Source organism: Sebastes fasciatus, chromosome 7 (assembly GCF_043250625.1).
Source record: "Sebastes fasciatus isolate fSebFas1 chromosome 7, fSebFas1.pri, whole genome shotgun sequence".
In the NCBI taxonomy this organism is placed as follows: Eukaryota; Metazoa; Chordata; class Actinopteri; order Perciformes; family Sebastidae; genus Sebastes; species Sebastes fasciatus.
The window spans coordinates 23088845-23103324 of record NC_133801.1 but is presented as its reverse complement, the minus strand read 5'-3'; the positions used below and the strand labels follow the sequence as shown (position 1 = coordinate 23103324).

Below are 14480 nucleotides of genomic sequence, written 5' to 3'. Positions count from 1 at the left end.
GATGAAAATGATCCAGTCCAATCTAATCCAGCTCCTATAGGACTCTGATAACTTGCAATGACCTAACCAAGGATTGGATAAATGGGTCAGCCACACTTATTTTACGTCTGAAAAGTGCCACATACTATATGTATATTACAAGTTACATACTATAGAATATACTGCATATATGGCACACAAACAAAAGCAAATATAGTCTGATGTCATCTGCAAACTGCTAATAATTAGTGCCATCATTCCTAAAAAAACACAGCAAATATGAAACAATGCCATAGCCACAGATGCTGCATTTGACTTTGGGTTGTAGAGCACTGCTGGGATGAAAAGTCAGATTATTTAATTAGAGGCATAACGGAAGCAGAACGAAGGGGTCTGCTGGTGTCACCCCTAACATGTCCCCACAGATGAGGGACCCGGCAGGGGGAGAGGAGAAGCCTCCTCTGGGAAAGGTTATGGAGCCCTGGGAGCTCAGCAGTATTACAAGATTAGTGTGCAGGGCACTGATCCATGAAATACATCATTTGACACATCACTACCACCAACTCCATCTTTCCTAGTTTTTTGTAACATGCTTTAATGAGATACTGATGAAAAACATCCTATAATGAACACATACTATGCATGTGTTTTCCTCAGGGTTTAATCCAGTATGGGAGGAGACCCTGTCCTTTACACTTCACATGGCTGAGGTGGTTTTGGTGCGTTTCCTTGTGTGGGACCACGACCCAATTGGACGGGACTTCATTGGTCAACGGACTGTCGCCTTCAGCAGCCTGATGCCTGGTATGTGCAGAATTCCTCTGTGTTTTCTGCTTTATTTGAGAGAAAAGGGAACTTTTTGTGTGTGAAAGACATGAACTTAAAGGGGCACACCGCCTAAATTAAGAATTCCAATATGTTATATCCATGTCCTAGGAAATTTCAATCAATATTTGTGAACATGAGCCACGCTCTCTCAAAGCCAGAAACCAGAGAAGTCTCAAACTTGTGATGTCATAGGGTATAAAGTCTGGAGCTGCTCCATAGTCAATGAATGGGAGGCTGATTTTATGGACCCACAGAATGTTTGTTTTCTTTTTTATACCCAAATGAGCTTTATTTTATTGATGTGTTGTCAGTAATGAAACAGAAAATGTCCCCATATACTCAGATCATTCTCCTGGTAGCTCTCAATGGCATCAAGTGCATCTCTCCCCATTCATTGTCTATGGGGCAGTTCCACACTTTATACCCTGTGATATCACAAATTTGAGTTTTAACACTCTAGTTTTTGGATTTGGGAGAGAGTTGTTCAAGTTTACCAATATTTTTGGGCCATAGGAATACCATATATTAATTTTGAAAATGGGCGTAGTTCCCCTTTAAGAGGGGGTACAGTTTGTCACTGCCTGTTACGATCATTATAGTTCTGCTATTTAACACAAATAGACAGACAGACTCACTCACTCTTAAACACATAATTTCCCTTACGGCTTTGGCAGTGCTATGGGGCACATTATCTTGTGTCTAGTGAACCATGATTTGTTTGATTTGTATAGTAAAAGACCTGTGGCTTGGCGGGTTATTTTTGTTGTTTACATCTATCAGAGTTGTCCCTGAACTCCCGATGCCCTCTCCTCAGGCAGCTACTACGCAATCGCCAGTCTGATGATGACAGTCGACGTCTTTCTTTGACTCACTCTATCTCACTCACATGCTTTCTCCCTTTATCTCTAACAACAGGTTACAGACATGTTTACTTGGAGGGGCTGACTGAGGCTTCCATCTTTGTGCATGTGTCGGTGCATGATGTCTATGGAAAGGTAAGTTCTGCACAGTCCTGGTGTTTATTGTAGCATTGCCCCTGTGAGTTAAAAAGAAAGAAAATGTGTTTCTCTCAACACATCAATCCATTTAAGATCAATCCTTTGTCTTTCTAGTGGAGCCCTCTAGTCCTGAACCCCAGCTTTACCATAATGCACTTTCTAGGATCTAACAAGGTATCCTGGTGCCCTGAGGCTCTGTGTGGTGCTGCATGAAACAGCAATGCATGATGCAAGAGTGCAGTTTGTGTTCAGCCGTATCTCCAATGACTTGTTTGTGTGTGACATGAAACCTCTGAGTAATACAGTTTGGTAATAAGGTCATTTTTATTGGACCAAAAACAAAATCTCATTTTTAACAAAGACAGAATAACTTGCAATGTAAGCATGCATCCATAATCCTCAACGGCTTCTTGTATATTGATTGTTGTGGTAACCTAAGGAGTAAGGGTGCCATCTATAGGCAATGCATTTAAACGCATGCAATTGTTAACATTTGCTGTGAACTAAGTTCAGTATGTCTTTTTGTTGTTTTCATAAAATTAACACTTTAATTTTAAACTGTAATGCGTGAAAAAGTGTTCAGTCTATGTCCGAAGTGCACTTTGGTTGATAATGTGTTTCTGCGAAGCACATTGTCTCACTTCTTTCTTGATATCTTTTTTTCCCTTCTTATTTCTTTCCTGTTCTGTTCTTCCTGCCCTCAGGGTAATCAGCTGCGAGGTATCCGGGGTTTGTTCAACCGTTCTTCCAAGTCCTGTGTGGACACGAACTCCGGTGGCCTTCGGAAACGCTCCCTCAGTGATCACCTCCTGCGGCGCACAGCCAGTGCCCCAGCAAAGGGCCGGAAGAAGACCAAGATGGCGCTGTCAGAGTCAGTGGCTTCGATATCAGACCAAAAGAACAGCATGGGTGCAGGGGCGAGAGCAGAGGCCGTGTCAGCGAAGGAGGGAGGTGTGGAGAAGCGTTACGAGCCACGAGGCCCCCTCACCCACAGACCTATCTCCATGCCCTTAGACAGGCTTCTGCAAGGACAGCTATCCCTCTGCTCCCCAGATAAGGAACAGCATGATAGGGGCGCAGACACTGTCATTGGTGGGTATTTTGCTTTCATCATCCCGGTCAAAGAATGATGTACATTTTGGAATTATGCAAATTACATCCAAATTACAACCATTCTAGTTTAATTAGCATAGGGGATTTGTAAGATTCATGATTCATTATCTAATACTAGGAGAAACCAAGCCACAGCAATCTGAGACATTAATATCAGAGTCACCATTGGCTTTGGGAACAGCTATGCTGTGTTATTCAAGTAATTTCTTTAAAGGGGACCTATTATCCTTTCCTTTGGTGTGTTATATAGTTTTTTGTGCATGTAAAAGGTCTGCAAAGATACAAAGCCCAAAGTCCACGCCAAAGGGAGTTACTCTCCCCCACAGAAACACTGCTCCTGAACAGCCTGAAATGCCTTGATTGAAGTCCCGCCTTTTCTTCCCTAACATGGTGATGTCACCAAGTAACACATTTTGCCTAGCGGCTAGTTTGGCACGCCCTCAAACAAATTATGTTAGAGCAGAGCTGGAGCAGAGTCCAAAGAGTTTGGTTTGGTTGACCAATCACAAGCCGGTATGAGAAAAATAAAGCGTGTTGTGAACATTAAAGTATGTAAACATGTTCTAGTAGAAACCCAAAATACAAGTATGAACCTGAAAATGAGCATAATAGGTCCTCTTTGAACTGTAGGACAAAAGAGCTACTTTCTTTGTAATAAAATGATTGGAGTTGTCTTAAAATAGCATTTTGCATTGACTTGTTTTACACATTGATTAAAGTAAGATGTTACGTTTTCTAATTTCTCTCCTTTGTTTATTATCTATCTAAAATTCATGTACAGTAACCATGTGAACTGACATACTACAGCCTACTCTCCATGATACGTTAACATGCCTTTTCTGTCCCATCTTCATCTGTTGTGCTTCTCTATAGTAGAGAACTGACTAGGATATTCCTGCAGGTAATCTAAAATACCTATTGTCTGAAGGTTGCATCGTCCAAAAACATACCAGTATTGCGTCCACCCAGTGTATTTTGCCCAAAAGTGGTCTGAAAAATATATTGCTGTGTCATTTGATCCCATCTGACCAATCCAATCCCATTTGACCATCTCTTTCCTAATCTGATGTCCGCAAACATGGAGTCTTCCTTTTTTTGAACCTCCACAGTCTCATTCTCCAGCTTCCCCTTCACAGTCGTACTTGGTGATCCATTTGTCTGTGTATTGTTATTGCTTTGCATTGGCTGGACTGTTAATCGTTGTCATTTAATCGTTGGTTGGCTTGGTGTTCTACATGAAATGGTGAAGCCTATCTTTATTAACCTTTTTGTTCAATTATCTGTGTCCACAGGAGCTTGCCCCTTCAACAGGCCCAGGTCTTCCTCTTTGGACCCTTTCATCGATTCCTCATTCTCTATTGGACCAACTTCCCCTTCTAAGGCATACATCAATAGAAATAAAGAATTTGACCAACCAGAGGAGGCTTCTTATCTGGTTATTGGCGGAGGAGAAGTGAGAAAGGAAGAGGATTATGCCAATTACCAGTCAGAAGACAATGGAGTCAAAAAATCAAAGATCATCTTCACAGGACCAGAGAAAAAGTGTTTTGTCTCACCTTCTAGGAACAGCCAGATGAGATCAGATAAACCAGAAACATCATCAAACAGCACAACGTTCACGGTTGCACCTTCAATCTCCTCATCTTCCTCTGCCCCCTCCTCTTTGCCCCCTCTTTCCCCTGTCAGCAGGGACTGTGATCTGAAGAGTCCCAGCTCTTTGCATGACAGCACCATCTCCAGACTCATTGATGCTGTGTCCTTGGGCAACGAGCAAGACACATGTGGCTCTATTTCTGCTTTGATTGGTCAGTTTGAAAACACTGTTGAACAAAACGATTCACACACATTATCCCACAATCACACCCCTCTCCGTCACTCAGGCTTCAGGCCTACCACCCCTAAAGCGCTGCAAGATTTAAGGTCTCCTCTGAAGGCTGACACCACATCTACCCACAAGAAACTCCTAACAAGTCCCCAAAAAGTAGCTCAAAAAACAAATCATGAAATCCAATCACTGCGCACGATTTCCCAGGCAGATGCACCCGGTCCAGCTCTCCTCTCCAGCCCAGAAACTGCCGAGCTTGAGGAGGTCTACACCATCCTGGACGAGGAGTTGCTGTTGCCTGTGTCGGTGTACAACCTGAGGAAACAGACGGTCCATGTTCAGGCAGACACTAGGGAGAGCACACCCTCGAACAGCTTGGGGTCATCTCCAGCAAAGGTGGTCCAGGGTTTAGGGAAAGGGCACAATGTGGGCTGGGATGATATGAACAGAAAGAGGGGCGGGAATGAAGAAATTGAGGAGGCAGAGGAGAGTGTATATGAAGAAGTGTATGATCCCCCAGCACTAGTACAAGGGATAGAGCAGGGTACTTCCAAAAGGTACATGGGCTCCTCCGTAAATGACAACCATTTCCAGTTTCTCCATGACTCAGCTGGAAATGTTTTTGGAGAAGTGGAGATAAATGTCGATGAGGATCCATTGGAGATGATGATGACCTCGCCAAGACATGGCAGCCAATGGGAGGGACTCATGAGTCCAACCAAACGGCATGCTATTTACCAAAACCATGAGTCCACTCCCAACTACTCCCAACAAAAACAGCCCCTGCCATACCGTGATCCCCAACAGCAGTACCCATCAAATGCATTTTCACAGTGCCCCTCCCCGATGAATCATCCTTCCTATCAGCTGCCCAATCACCGCCAACACCAGCACAACCCCCAGCCCTCTCCCTTCCACAGAACCATGAACTCTAGACCCTCCATCCCTAGTCCACTGCGTCAGAACAGCTACCCCGTCCCTCAGAGCAACTCTGATGCCTTTAACAACAGCAGAGACTATACACAACAGAGGAGCTATAGCCAGATCCTGAACAGGTCTCATCAAGATAGGCTAGGGTATAAACAGATGGAGATGGAGCAAGTAAGGTGCTTCCATAATGGTTTCTCCTCTTCCGAAACCCTCCCTAGCCAATCTGCTGTGTCCACAAACATCAGTAGAGACAGAGGCCTATATTCCCCTTCGTCAGACTGCGATGCGGTGTACAGCCACCTGGACTATGACTGCATTACACCCTCATCAGAGTCTCCTCGAAACACCCAGCCACACTGCCAAACTCAATCATACACGCCGACTCATTCACGTAACCAAAAGGTTTCCCTCATCGCTACAAGGCACCACTCACAGCCTGAATCCAGAGATTCTCTGTACTCACAATTAGGCCCTTTATCAACTCAACCCCAGTCTGGTACTATAGACCCCACAGCCCCGAGCCCATGTAAGTCCAAGTCCCTGGGAGACCTGACCTCTGAAGACATATCATGCAACTTTCAGAGCAAATACCACATTATTAGTCGCAGTTTCATCACTCCCCATATGAGGAAGCAAAAGAGGATGGGCACCACGGGGGAAGCAACTTTCCAATCACAGTCTTGTGATCCACTTACAGAACAGCTCCGTAAGCTGGTCAGTCTGGAGGGGGATGACGGCGACAGACCCCAGCCTCCTCAGTTGTGTCAGGAAGCAAAATCCCCACTGTCACAGCCACAGGCAACAAGTGTAGCTCCTGTAGTTCCCAGGGATGTAGATGACTCTCCTCCACTCCTTACCCGGCGCCTATCTTCTCGGAGCCAAAGTCGCGTGCGTCACATCAACAGCCGTGCCCGCGAAAGACTGCAAGAGACCCTAAGGCCTCGGGCGGGTGTGATGATCAATAGCGCCACCAGCATTGGTGGGGTGGTATTGAGGAATAAACCAGCCTCACAGAATCCGCCAGCTAACAGGCACTCTACTGGTTCTTACATAGCGGGCTACCTTGGTCACCTGGAGGACCGGGGACTTCCTGAAGGAGCCTGTACATCATTACGTTATGGAAACGGAGATCATTATGGAGATCACTACTATACAGATGACTCTCTTCCACCTGTCGACTCCAACCACTCTGCGTCAGAGCCTGAGGTGTACTTTCTGCTCAGACTGTAGCACTGACCATAACCTGAAATGAGATTAACGATCAAGCAGTGACTCTTGATGATGTTCAATCGCACCAAAAGCCAGAAGATCGAGGAAATAAATACTTGCCATTGTTTGATCCCATGTTCACAGACCAGTAGGTTTCCATAAATAAATCTTATTCTGGGCTATTTCTAGAGAAAGATGTAGTCTGTACAATGTAAGTGAAACGTCACATGTAATCCATGGTTGGATCTGACAGCATGAATTTCCTGTTTGAAATGTCCACTATTCAATAGTGAATGGTCTTTCTAGTCTGGCAGTGTATTGTCTATATTTGGCTTAATGTGTAAATGTACTTGGGAACTTTGATTCCCTCCAAATGGCTTCCTAGACTGATTGTACAGATACTTGTTATCTTTGTCGCTGTGATGTACTGTCCAAACTGCGTACATTGACTATGAAGCAAAAAAAAAGGAGAATTGGGTTTTAAGCAGGGAGGGAATGTCTTTCTTTGTATCATTTGAATGTGTAGTATAATCAAACAGCTACTTTTAATAGATGGGGTTCATCTTTTCAAAGATCAAATGTAAGTCTTCCTTCTCTTTTTCAGTGGTATTTCTTTATTTGTGTTGTGTGTAAATATTCCCGTCATTGTTTTTAATCTGAGATGGGTTTTTAGTTGAGAACCAATTCTAACTGTACATTTTATGTTTGTGCATGTTACCTGTGAACATGTCAAGCATGACTATGCACCAATTTATACAATACATGTTGCATCGCCCGACAACATTTGCACAGAACAAATAGTTGCATTGGATACAACGGAGGAAGTAGGCTTGTTTGTATTAGGTGCAGTACAGTACTTCCGTGCTTGGACTTGTTGCACTCTATGATTTGTAGAATTTGACAACACAATTGCAAATTTGAAAGATTTGAAAGGTTTAAAGGTTTTTATTTTTATAATTACTTTGATACAGACTGCGAAAATAATCTCCTGCTGGTTATGGTTCTTTTATTTTTTTGTATAACTTAATGGAATGAAAAAACAGAGAGACAACTACATAGGGCCAGGCTGAGGAGGGGAGGGTGGCAAAGCAGCAGTTCTTTTTAAATTGTTTCAGTGTTACGCCATCCTTTTTTCTTTGTATTGTTGCTCATCGGAGGACTGTGAGCATTTTCCTACCAATGCAATAAAATATTGAAATATTTGATTTCAACAAATTCCATGTTTATTTCCTGTTTTACTCAAAATGCTTCACAGCACACACAACAGATAATTTATCAAGAACGAAGCTCAAAATCAATTTATCGTAAGTCACAAACAACCTCATCTTTCCCCATATGCCACTTTAAACATAATAGGGTGTAATTGCTCATGAAATCCCGGTGTAATAGAGCTGACAAACAGCACACCTGTTGCTCTGGGCATACAATTCCCCATACTGGTTCCAACAGACTGCCACACTTTGTTAGGACCAGTGTGTAACAATTAGGGGGATCTATGTGCAGAAATGGAATATGATATTAAAAAGTTTTCTTTAGTGTATAATCACCTGGAAATAAGAATCGTTGTGTTTTCGTTACCTTAGAATTAGACGTTTATCTACAAACGAAGCAGGTCCTCTCTACACGGAGCCACTATGTTTCCAAAGTAGCCCAGAACAGACAAACCACTGTGTTAACTTTTCCTGCTTGGGCCGGGGTCAATAACTGTACTCGCTCTGGAGTTAACCCCCATCCCTCCACTCAGCCACCAGGAAACCTCTGTTGGTCGGTTGGTCTTGAGCTCTACATAGGGCCATTTACGTTTTCATGTCGGCCACCGTAGTTCTCCTACAAACTCGGGGAGAAGTTTCAATCTGCAACCTCACCGTGAGATACTGCCAGATGATACACACTGTACCTTTAAGTTGCATGATTCAATCACAGTACAATATTCCTTAGAAATCTAAGAGGAAATGACATATAAAGTTGGATGATTTCTTACATAATGCATTCCCTAGCCCCTTTCCCTAACCTAACCTGGACCTTAAAACAAGTTTGAACCCTCAAACAGGCCTTTAAGGTCTGTCCAAACTTTCCAAAAATGTCCTCACTGGATAGCTGTACAAGAACACAAACACACACGCACACGCACACGCACACGCACACGCACACACACACACACACACACACACACACACACACACACACACACACTAAACACTCGCAAGCATTCACTTGTTTTTCCACCATCACTCTAGAGAGGAACAATTTTGGCTCGTGTGTCATCAGTTTTACTTCCTTTCAAAAGGCTTTACACCTATTATAAATACTCACATCAACACTTCACTTGTGCAGAGTGGGGGGGGGTCGGTTATTTTTTTTGTTAAGATACCATTTTCAAAGTTAACAATTTACATTTTGATGGGAGCTTTTTAATCAAGTCAACCATGTTTTTTTTTATCATGTCCTCTGTTTTTGCAGGCAACAGACACGAGGCTATGATGTTACATTTAGACGTGGAATTTAATGGGATTTGTATTTGGTAACAGGAACTGTTGAACTCTATTGTCAGGTTCGGTGAAGGAGGTTTGATGTGACTTGTATTTTACACAGACTGCATATATATTGATGCATATTATGTCATTCAGATAACAGCTAACTATACTCTATGTGTTAAATGTTCAGAACAGCTGCATCCATGTCTTGGCTCTCCTGGCTCCACACTCGGTGGCCCTCCTTGGCTCTCTCCCTGCTGCTTCTCATTGTAGTGGGCAGACAGACGGGGCCGGAGGTGGCTCAGGCGATGGTGTGCTCCCGGTGGGGAGAACCAAGTGACAAGAGCCTCTCCCAGGATGGAGATGTGATTATCGGTGGACTTTTTGATCTGTATTACACACCGGCTCTACAGCATGGATTCACCAAGCTTCCTCACCATGAACCATGCACTGGGTAAAACTTTGTCAGAAAATATAGTGTTGTTGAATGTCTGGTGGTTATTATGTTGTTCAGCACAATAAGTTTCTGTTAAATACAGATAAAAATATTCTACAAAATGTTGAGCTAGAAAGTTATGTTATGTTTATAATACATAATGTTTTATGTTAGGTTAGGTTAAAGTTGTATATATCTGAGGTAAGCATATTTAATTATAGTAGAATTATTTAAATATATTTTGCTGTAATACATATATTTTGGAAGATATGACATTTTGATGACTATCTTTCACTGATATTCTAGTTTATTTTATTCACCGTTCCTTTCTTCTCCTGTGGTCTCAGTTTAGATCTAGAGTCATTAAAAAATTTATATACTATGACGTTTGCGGTGGATGAAATCAATCGTAACAGCACCCTGCTGCCGGGAGTGAAGCTGGGCTACCGTATACTTGATATCTGTTTCCATTCCCGCTGGGCTCTGCAAGTTGCACTGTCGCTGGTTGGAGGAGACGCACTCAGCTGCAATTTAACATCCTCTACGCCTCGTTCTACAACTGATGAACAACCTGGAAAGACAGCAGGTATATGACTTGATGATTTAGTATGCAGTTAATATTTGATATGTCCATGAAAAAAACAGCTGATATGATTATAACACAAAAAGGTTGTCCTCATGTAATTATATGTCTATCAGCAGGTGGTCAGCCTGTTCCTTTGCTCATTGGTCCTGCCTCATCAACAATAACCATAATTCTGTCAAGGATCCTTGGGCCTCTCTCTGTGCCACTTGTGAGTTTCACTATCTTATAGGAAATAAACCTGATTAACCTTTTTTTATGCATCAAGAGAATGACAATAAAAATAAAATGGTGTTATTGCTGTAAAGGCAGTGTCAAAATAATATTTATACGTCTTTCTCTCAGATCAGCTACTTTGCAAGCTGCCCCTGTCTTAGTGACAGGCTTAAGTTTCCTAACGTCTTCAGAACAATCCCCAGTGATATTTACCAGGCCCGGGCCATGGCACGACTGGCCATACACTTCCGCTGGACTTGGATGGGAGCTGTGATTATAAACAATGATTATGGTCATTTGGCGATACAGGTGTATGTCTTTGTTATTTTATTGTACATTGCCTGAAAAACTCTCAATACATGTACGAATATATTTGTTGTTTTGACCTCCAGGCATTTCAGGAAGAGACTCAGGGGAAAGGGGTGTGTTTGGAATTTATAGAGACTGTCCACAGAGAAACTATTGTGAGTGATGCCAGACGTGTAGCCCTCACAATTCAAGCTTCGACTGCCAGGGTGATTCTAATCTTCTGCTGGTATACAGATGCGAGGACAATATTGCTGGAACTGGCCAAAAGAAATGTGAGCAACTGGCATGGACGTTTGTATAGACTTAATTTTTCATCACTAAACAAAAACATATAGTTTGTCTGTTTTTCTTGTTGTAATTTATTTCAGTGTCCTCTATACTGTAGGTGACTGACAGACAGTTTCTGGCCAGTGAGGCTTGGAGCACCAGTGGTGATATTCTCCAAGATCTTGCCATCTCTAAAGTGGCAAGTGGTGTTCTTGGTGTGGCCATTCGAAGTGCAACAATACCCGGATTTCGAAATTATCTTAGACATTTGCACCCAACTCATCGTCCTGATGATGAATTCTTAAGAAAATTCTGGGAAAAGGAGTTTGGATGCAGTCCACATGCAGCACCTCTGTCTTTATATGTATCTCCACTCAAAAAAAGATCTAACCATCAGTCAAATGTTTCTTCTTCATCTTCTGCTAAGGAGTCCTTTCAGAAAGCTTCTCTAGCACCCTGCAGCGGCACAGAATCCCTGGAGGGAGTTCAGAATCACTTCACTGACACTTCCCAGCTAAGGGTGGCTTATAATGTCTACCTAGCTGTTTATGCCGCAGCCCACGCCCTTCACAGCCTTCTCTCCTGCAACAGATCCACCTGCTCCTCTCCAAAACACATCAAACCCATAGAGGTAAACACAATTATCCCTGAGTCATCTTATCCACAAGCGCCATATAGTTCTTAAAGTTGTGATGTCAACAGTCTCTTCAACATTTCAGCTGTTGCAGCACTTGAACAAAGTGAACGTCACCACACCACAGGGTGAAATGTTTTACTTCCAAGGTGCCGACATTCCAGCAAAGTACGACCTTGTCAACTGGCAGAAGACCTCTGAGGGGTCACTCAGACTGGTTTTGATTGGCCGTGTGGATGGTTATGACCTCCACCTTAATGAGTCAGCTATTCAGTGGAGCACAGGATCCACTCAGGTATAGTCAGATCAACAAGTTGCCTCAAGGCTACCAACAAATTTGCTGTTGAAATGAAGGCCTGTGTCTATTCACATGATTATGTCATTGAGAATATTATTTTACTTGTTTAGGTGCCTGTTTCAGTGTGCAGTGAGAGCTGCCCCCCAGGCACCCGGAAGGCCAACAGGAAAGGAGAACCTCTCTGCTGCTTTGACTGTATCCCATGTGCTGAAGGGGAGATTAGCAATCAAACTGGTGAGGACATTAGTCCTGAAATTTCCACCTTGTCTGTGTTTTCTTTTCCTTCCCTCTCTCCTCTTTTTTCCTCTCCCAGGTTCCCTTCACTGTGAGCGTTGTCCATCAGAGTTCTGGTCCAATGCTAAACGAACTGCCTGCATCCCTCGCCAACTGGACTTCCTTTCCTTTAATGAAACCTTGGGCATCACCCTGAGTACAGTAGCTGTGTCTGGTGCCGCGGTGACAGCAGCTGTGCTTGTGGTGTTTCTCTGCTACCGTCAAACACCTATGGTAAGAACCCAGAGTAGTATAACAGAGAGTTTGTTGTATGCATTTGAATTTCTTTTACATTTCTTTCTTCCTAAAGGTGCGAGCCAACAATTCAGAACTGAGCTTCCTGCTTCTCCTGTCACTGAAGCTCTGCTTCCTGTGCTCGCTGGTGTTCATTGGTCGTCCATCAGTCTGGGCTTGTCGGTTCCAGCAGGCAGCTTTTGGGATCAGCTTTGTACTTTGTGTTTCCTGCCTCCTGGTCAAAACCCTGGTAGTTCTTGTTGTTTTCCGCTCAGCTCGGCCCGGTGCTGAAGCCCTGATGAAGTGGTTTGGTCCAGGCCAGCAGAGAGGAAGTGTCTGCCTCTTTACATCTATACAGGTGTGAATATTGTTTTATTTGTTAAATGATGCATTTTTACACTTGATATAAAAAACACTTAAATGTGTTTACATTTCATACAGGTTATCATCTGTGCCTCATGGCTGTCCCTCAGCCCCCCTGTGCCTCAACGTGATCTGGGTTTCCAAGGGTCAAAGGTCACCCTGGAGTGTGCCATGGCCTCTGTGGTGGGCTTCTCTCTGGTTCTGGGTTACATTGGTCTGCTGGCCTGCACCTGCCTCTTCTTGGCCTTTCTTGCCCGGAAACTCCCCGACAATTTCAACGAGGCCAAACTGATCACCTTCAGCATGCTGATATTCTGTGCTGTCTGGGTGGCCTTTGTTCCTGCTTACGTTAGCTCTCCTGGGAAATATGTTGTTGCTGTGGAGATTTTTGCAATCCTGGCCTCTAGCTATGGTTTACTGCTCTGCATTTTTGCCCCCAAATGTTTCATCATTCTCTTGAGGCCTGAGAAAAACACTAAGAAACACCTGATGGCCAGGTAGTCTTTCTGGCTTGAACGTGAGCAGACTCTCTTCGTCTGCTTGAGACAATCGGCCCCCCAACTTGCCCCGGCCTGATATCATGCAATGTGTATGTGTATATGTTATGTCAATTCCTTTCATCTAAATAATTCTAATTGTTAATGTGCTTGTGTAAAATCAACGAACGTCTTGCAGCCACACATAATCATGGCTTTCATTGGTAAATTAATATCTAGGACAATTTCTGCTGTTCTTAGACAACATTAAATGCTAATACAGCATTATTAATCAACCATTAAATAAAAACACACATATAAATTAAATATTTGTTGAGTTTTCTTCATTAATGTGGTTATTTAATTGTTCTTTTTTCTGTGTTTTGAATAAATACTGTACCTCAAGTGAATGAAATGCTCCAGCACTTTCTCAGAAAACACAATTATTACAGAAGATTATGTAGCCTGTGTACCATAATGTTTTTTTTTACCATACTCTTGCATGAATTCAATGTAAATAATTAAATAATTAAAATAATTAAAATAAATAATTTCACAGTAGGCAAATATCATATGTTCTGGCTTTTAGTTAAAATAAGTATAACTGTCATTAAAAGACTGGGTTTTATTATGCCTCATCACAATAGTTGATGCAGCTATCAAAATCATATCAGTGAGAGAAATATTAAAATCTGCTACCTGTTATTCTAACTGCAGTTAATACACTAATCACTTTAAATGAGGAATGATAAGGTGTTGACAACATAGACATCATTGTTTTTCTGCATGTACCAACAACGACCACTAGATAGAAGTATTATACCACTTATTGATGCTCTGATGCTTCTTTCCTCATCTCTCAATAAGGTTTCTTCTCTGTTGAACTTTTCATGTACATCTCAAATTCTAACTATACATTTTATGTTTGTGCATGTTACCTGTGAACATGACAAGCATGACTATCCACCAATTTATACAATAGATGTTGCATCGCCCGACAACATTTGCACAGAACAAATAGTTGCATTGGATACA

At 42.6% G+C, this 14480-nt stretch overlaps 2 protein-coding genes across 10 annotated transcripts in view; both read left to right on the top strand.

The window, feature by feature from the left end:
- plch1 (phospholipase C, eta 1) overlaps positions 1–8080 on the top strand; it is an 81745-nt gene extending 73665 nt beyond the window's left edge. For 5 of the 9 annotated variants that reach the window (XM_074642289.1, XM_074642287.1, XM_074642290.1 and 2 more), the window contains 5 exons: positions 637–783; positions 1723–1802; positions 1920–1979; positions 2510–2897; positions 4211–8080. In XM_074642289.1, the coding sequence (XP_074498390.1) occupies positions 637–783; positions 1723–1802; positions 1920–1979; positions 2510–2897; positions 4211–6903 (3368 nt within the window). In that variant the 3' untranslated portion in view covers positions 6904–8080. Of the gene's footprint in view, positions 1–636; positions 784–1722; positions 1803–1919; positions 1980–2509; positions 2898–3791; positions 3820–4210 lie in introns of all 9 variants that reach the window. The other 4 variants (XM_074642285.1, XM_074642286.1, XM_074642292.1 and 1 more) reach the window with 3 other exon arrangements.
- Positions 8081–10173: 2093 nt separating this feature from the next.
- On the top strand, positions 10174–13748 carry LOC141770964 (extracellular calcium-sensing receptor-like). Its single transcript, XM_074640816.1, has 11 exons — positions 10174–10318; positions 10495–10586; positions 10721–10900; positions 10984–11172; positions 11286–11531; positions 11607–11798; positions 11887–12096; positions 12210–12333; positions 12413–12606; positions 12683–12964; positions 13048–13748. The coding sequence occupies exons 1-11, from the start codon at positions 10174–10176 to the stop codon at positions 13468–13470; spliced, it is 2277 nt and encodes a 758-aa protein (XP_074496917.1). The 3' UTR covers positions 13471–13748.
- The last annotated feature ends 732 nt before the right edge of the window (positions 13749–14480 follow it).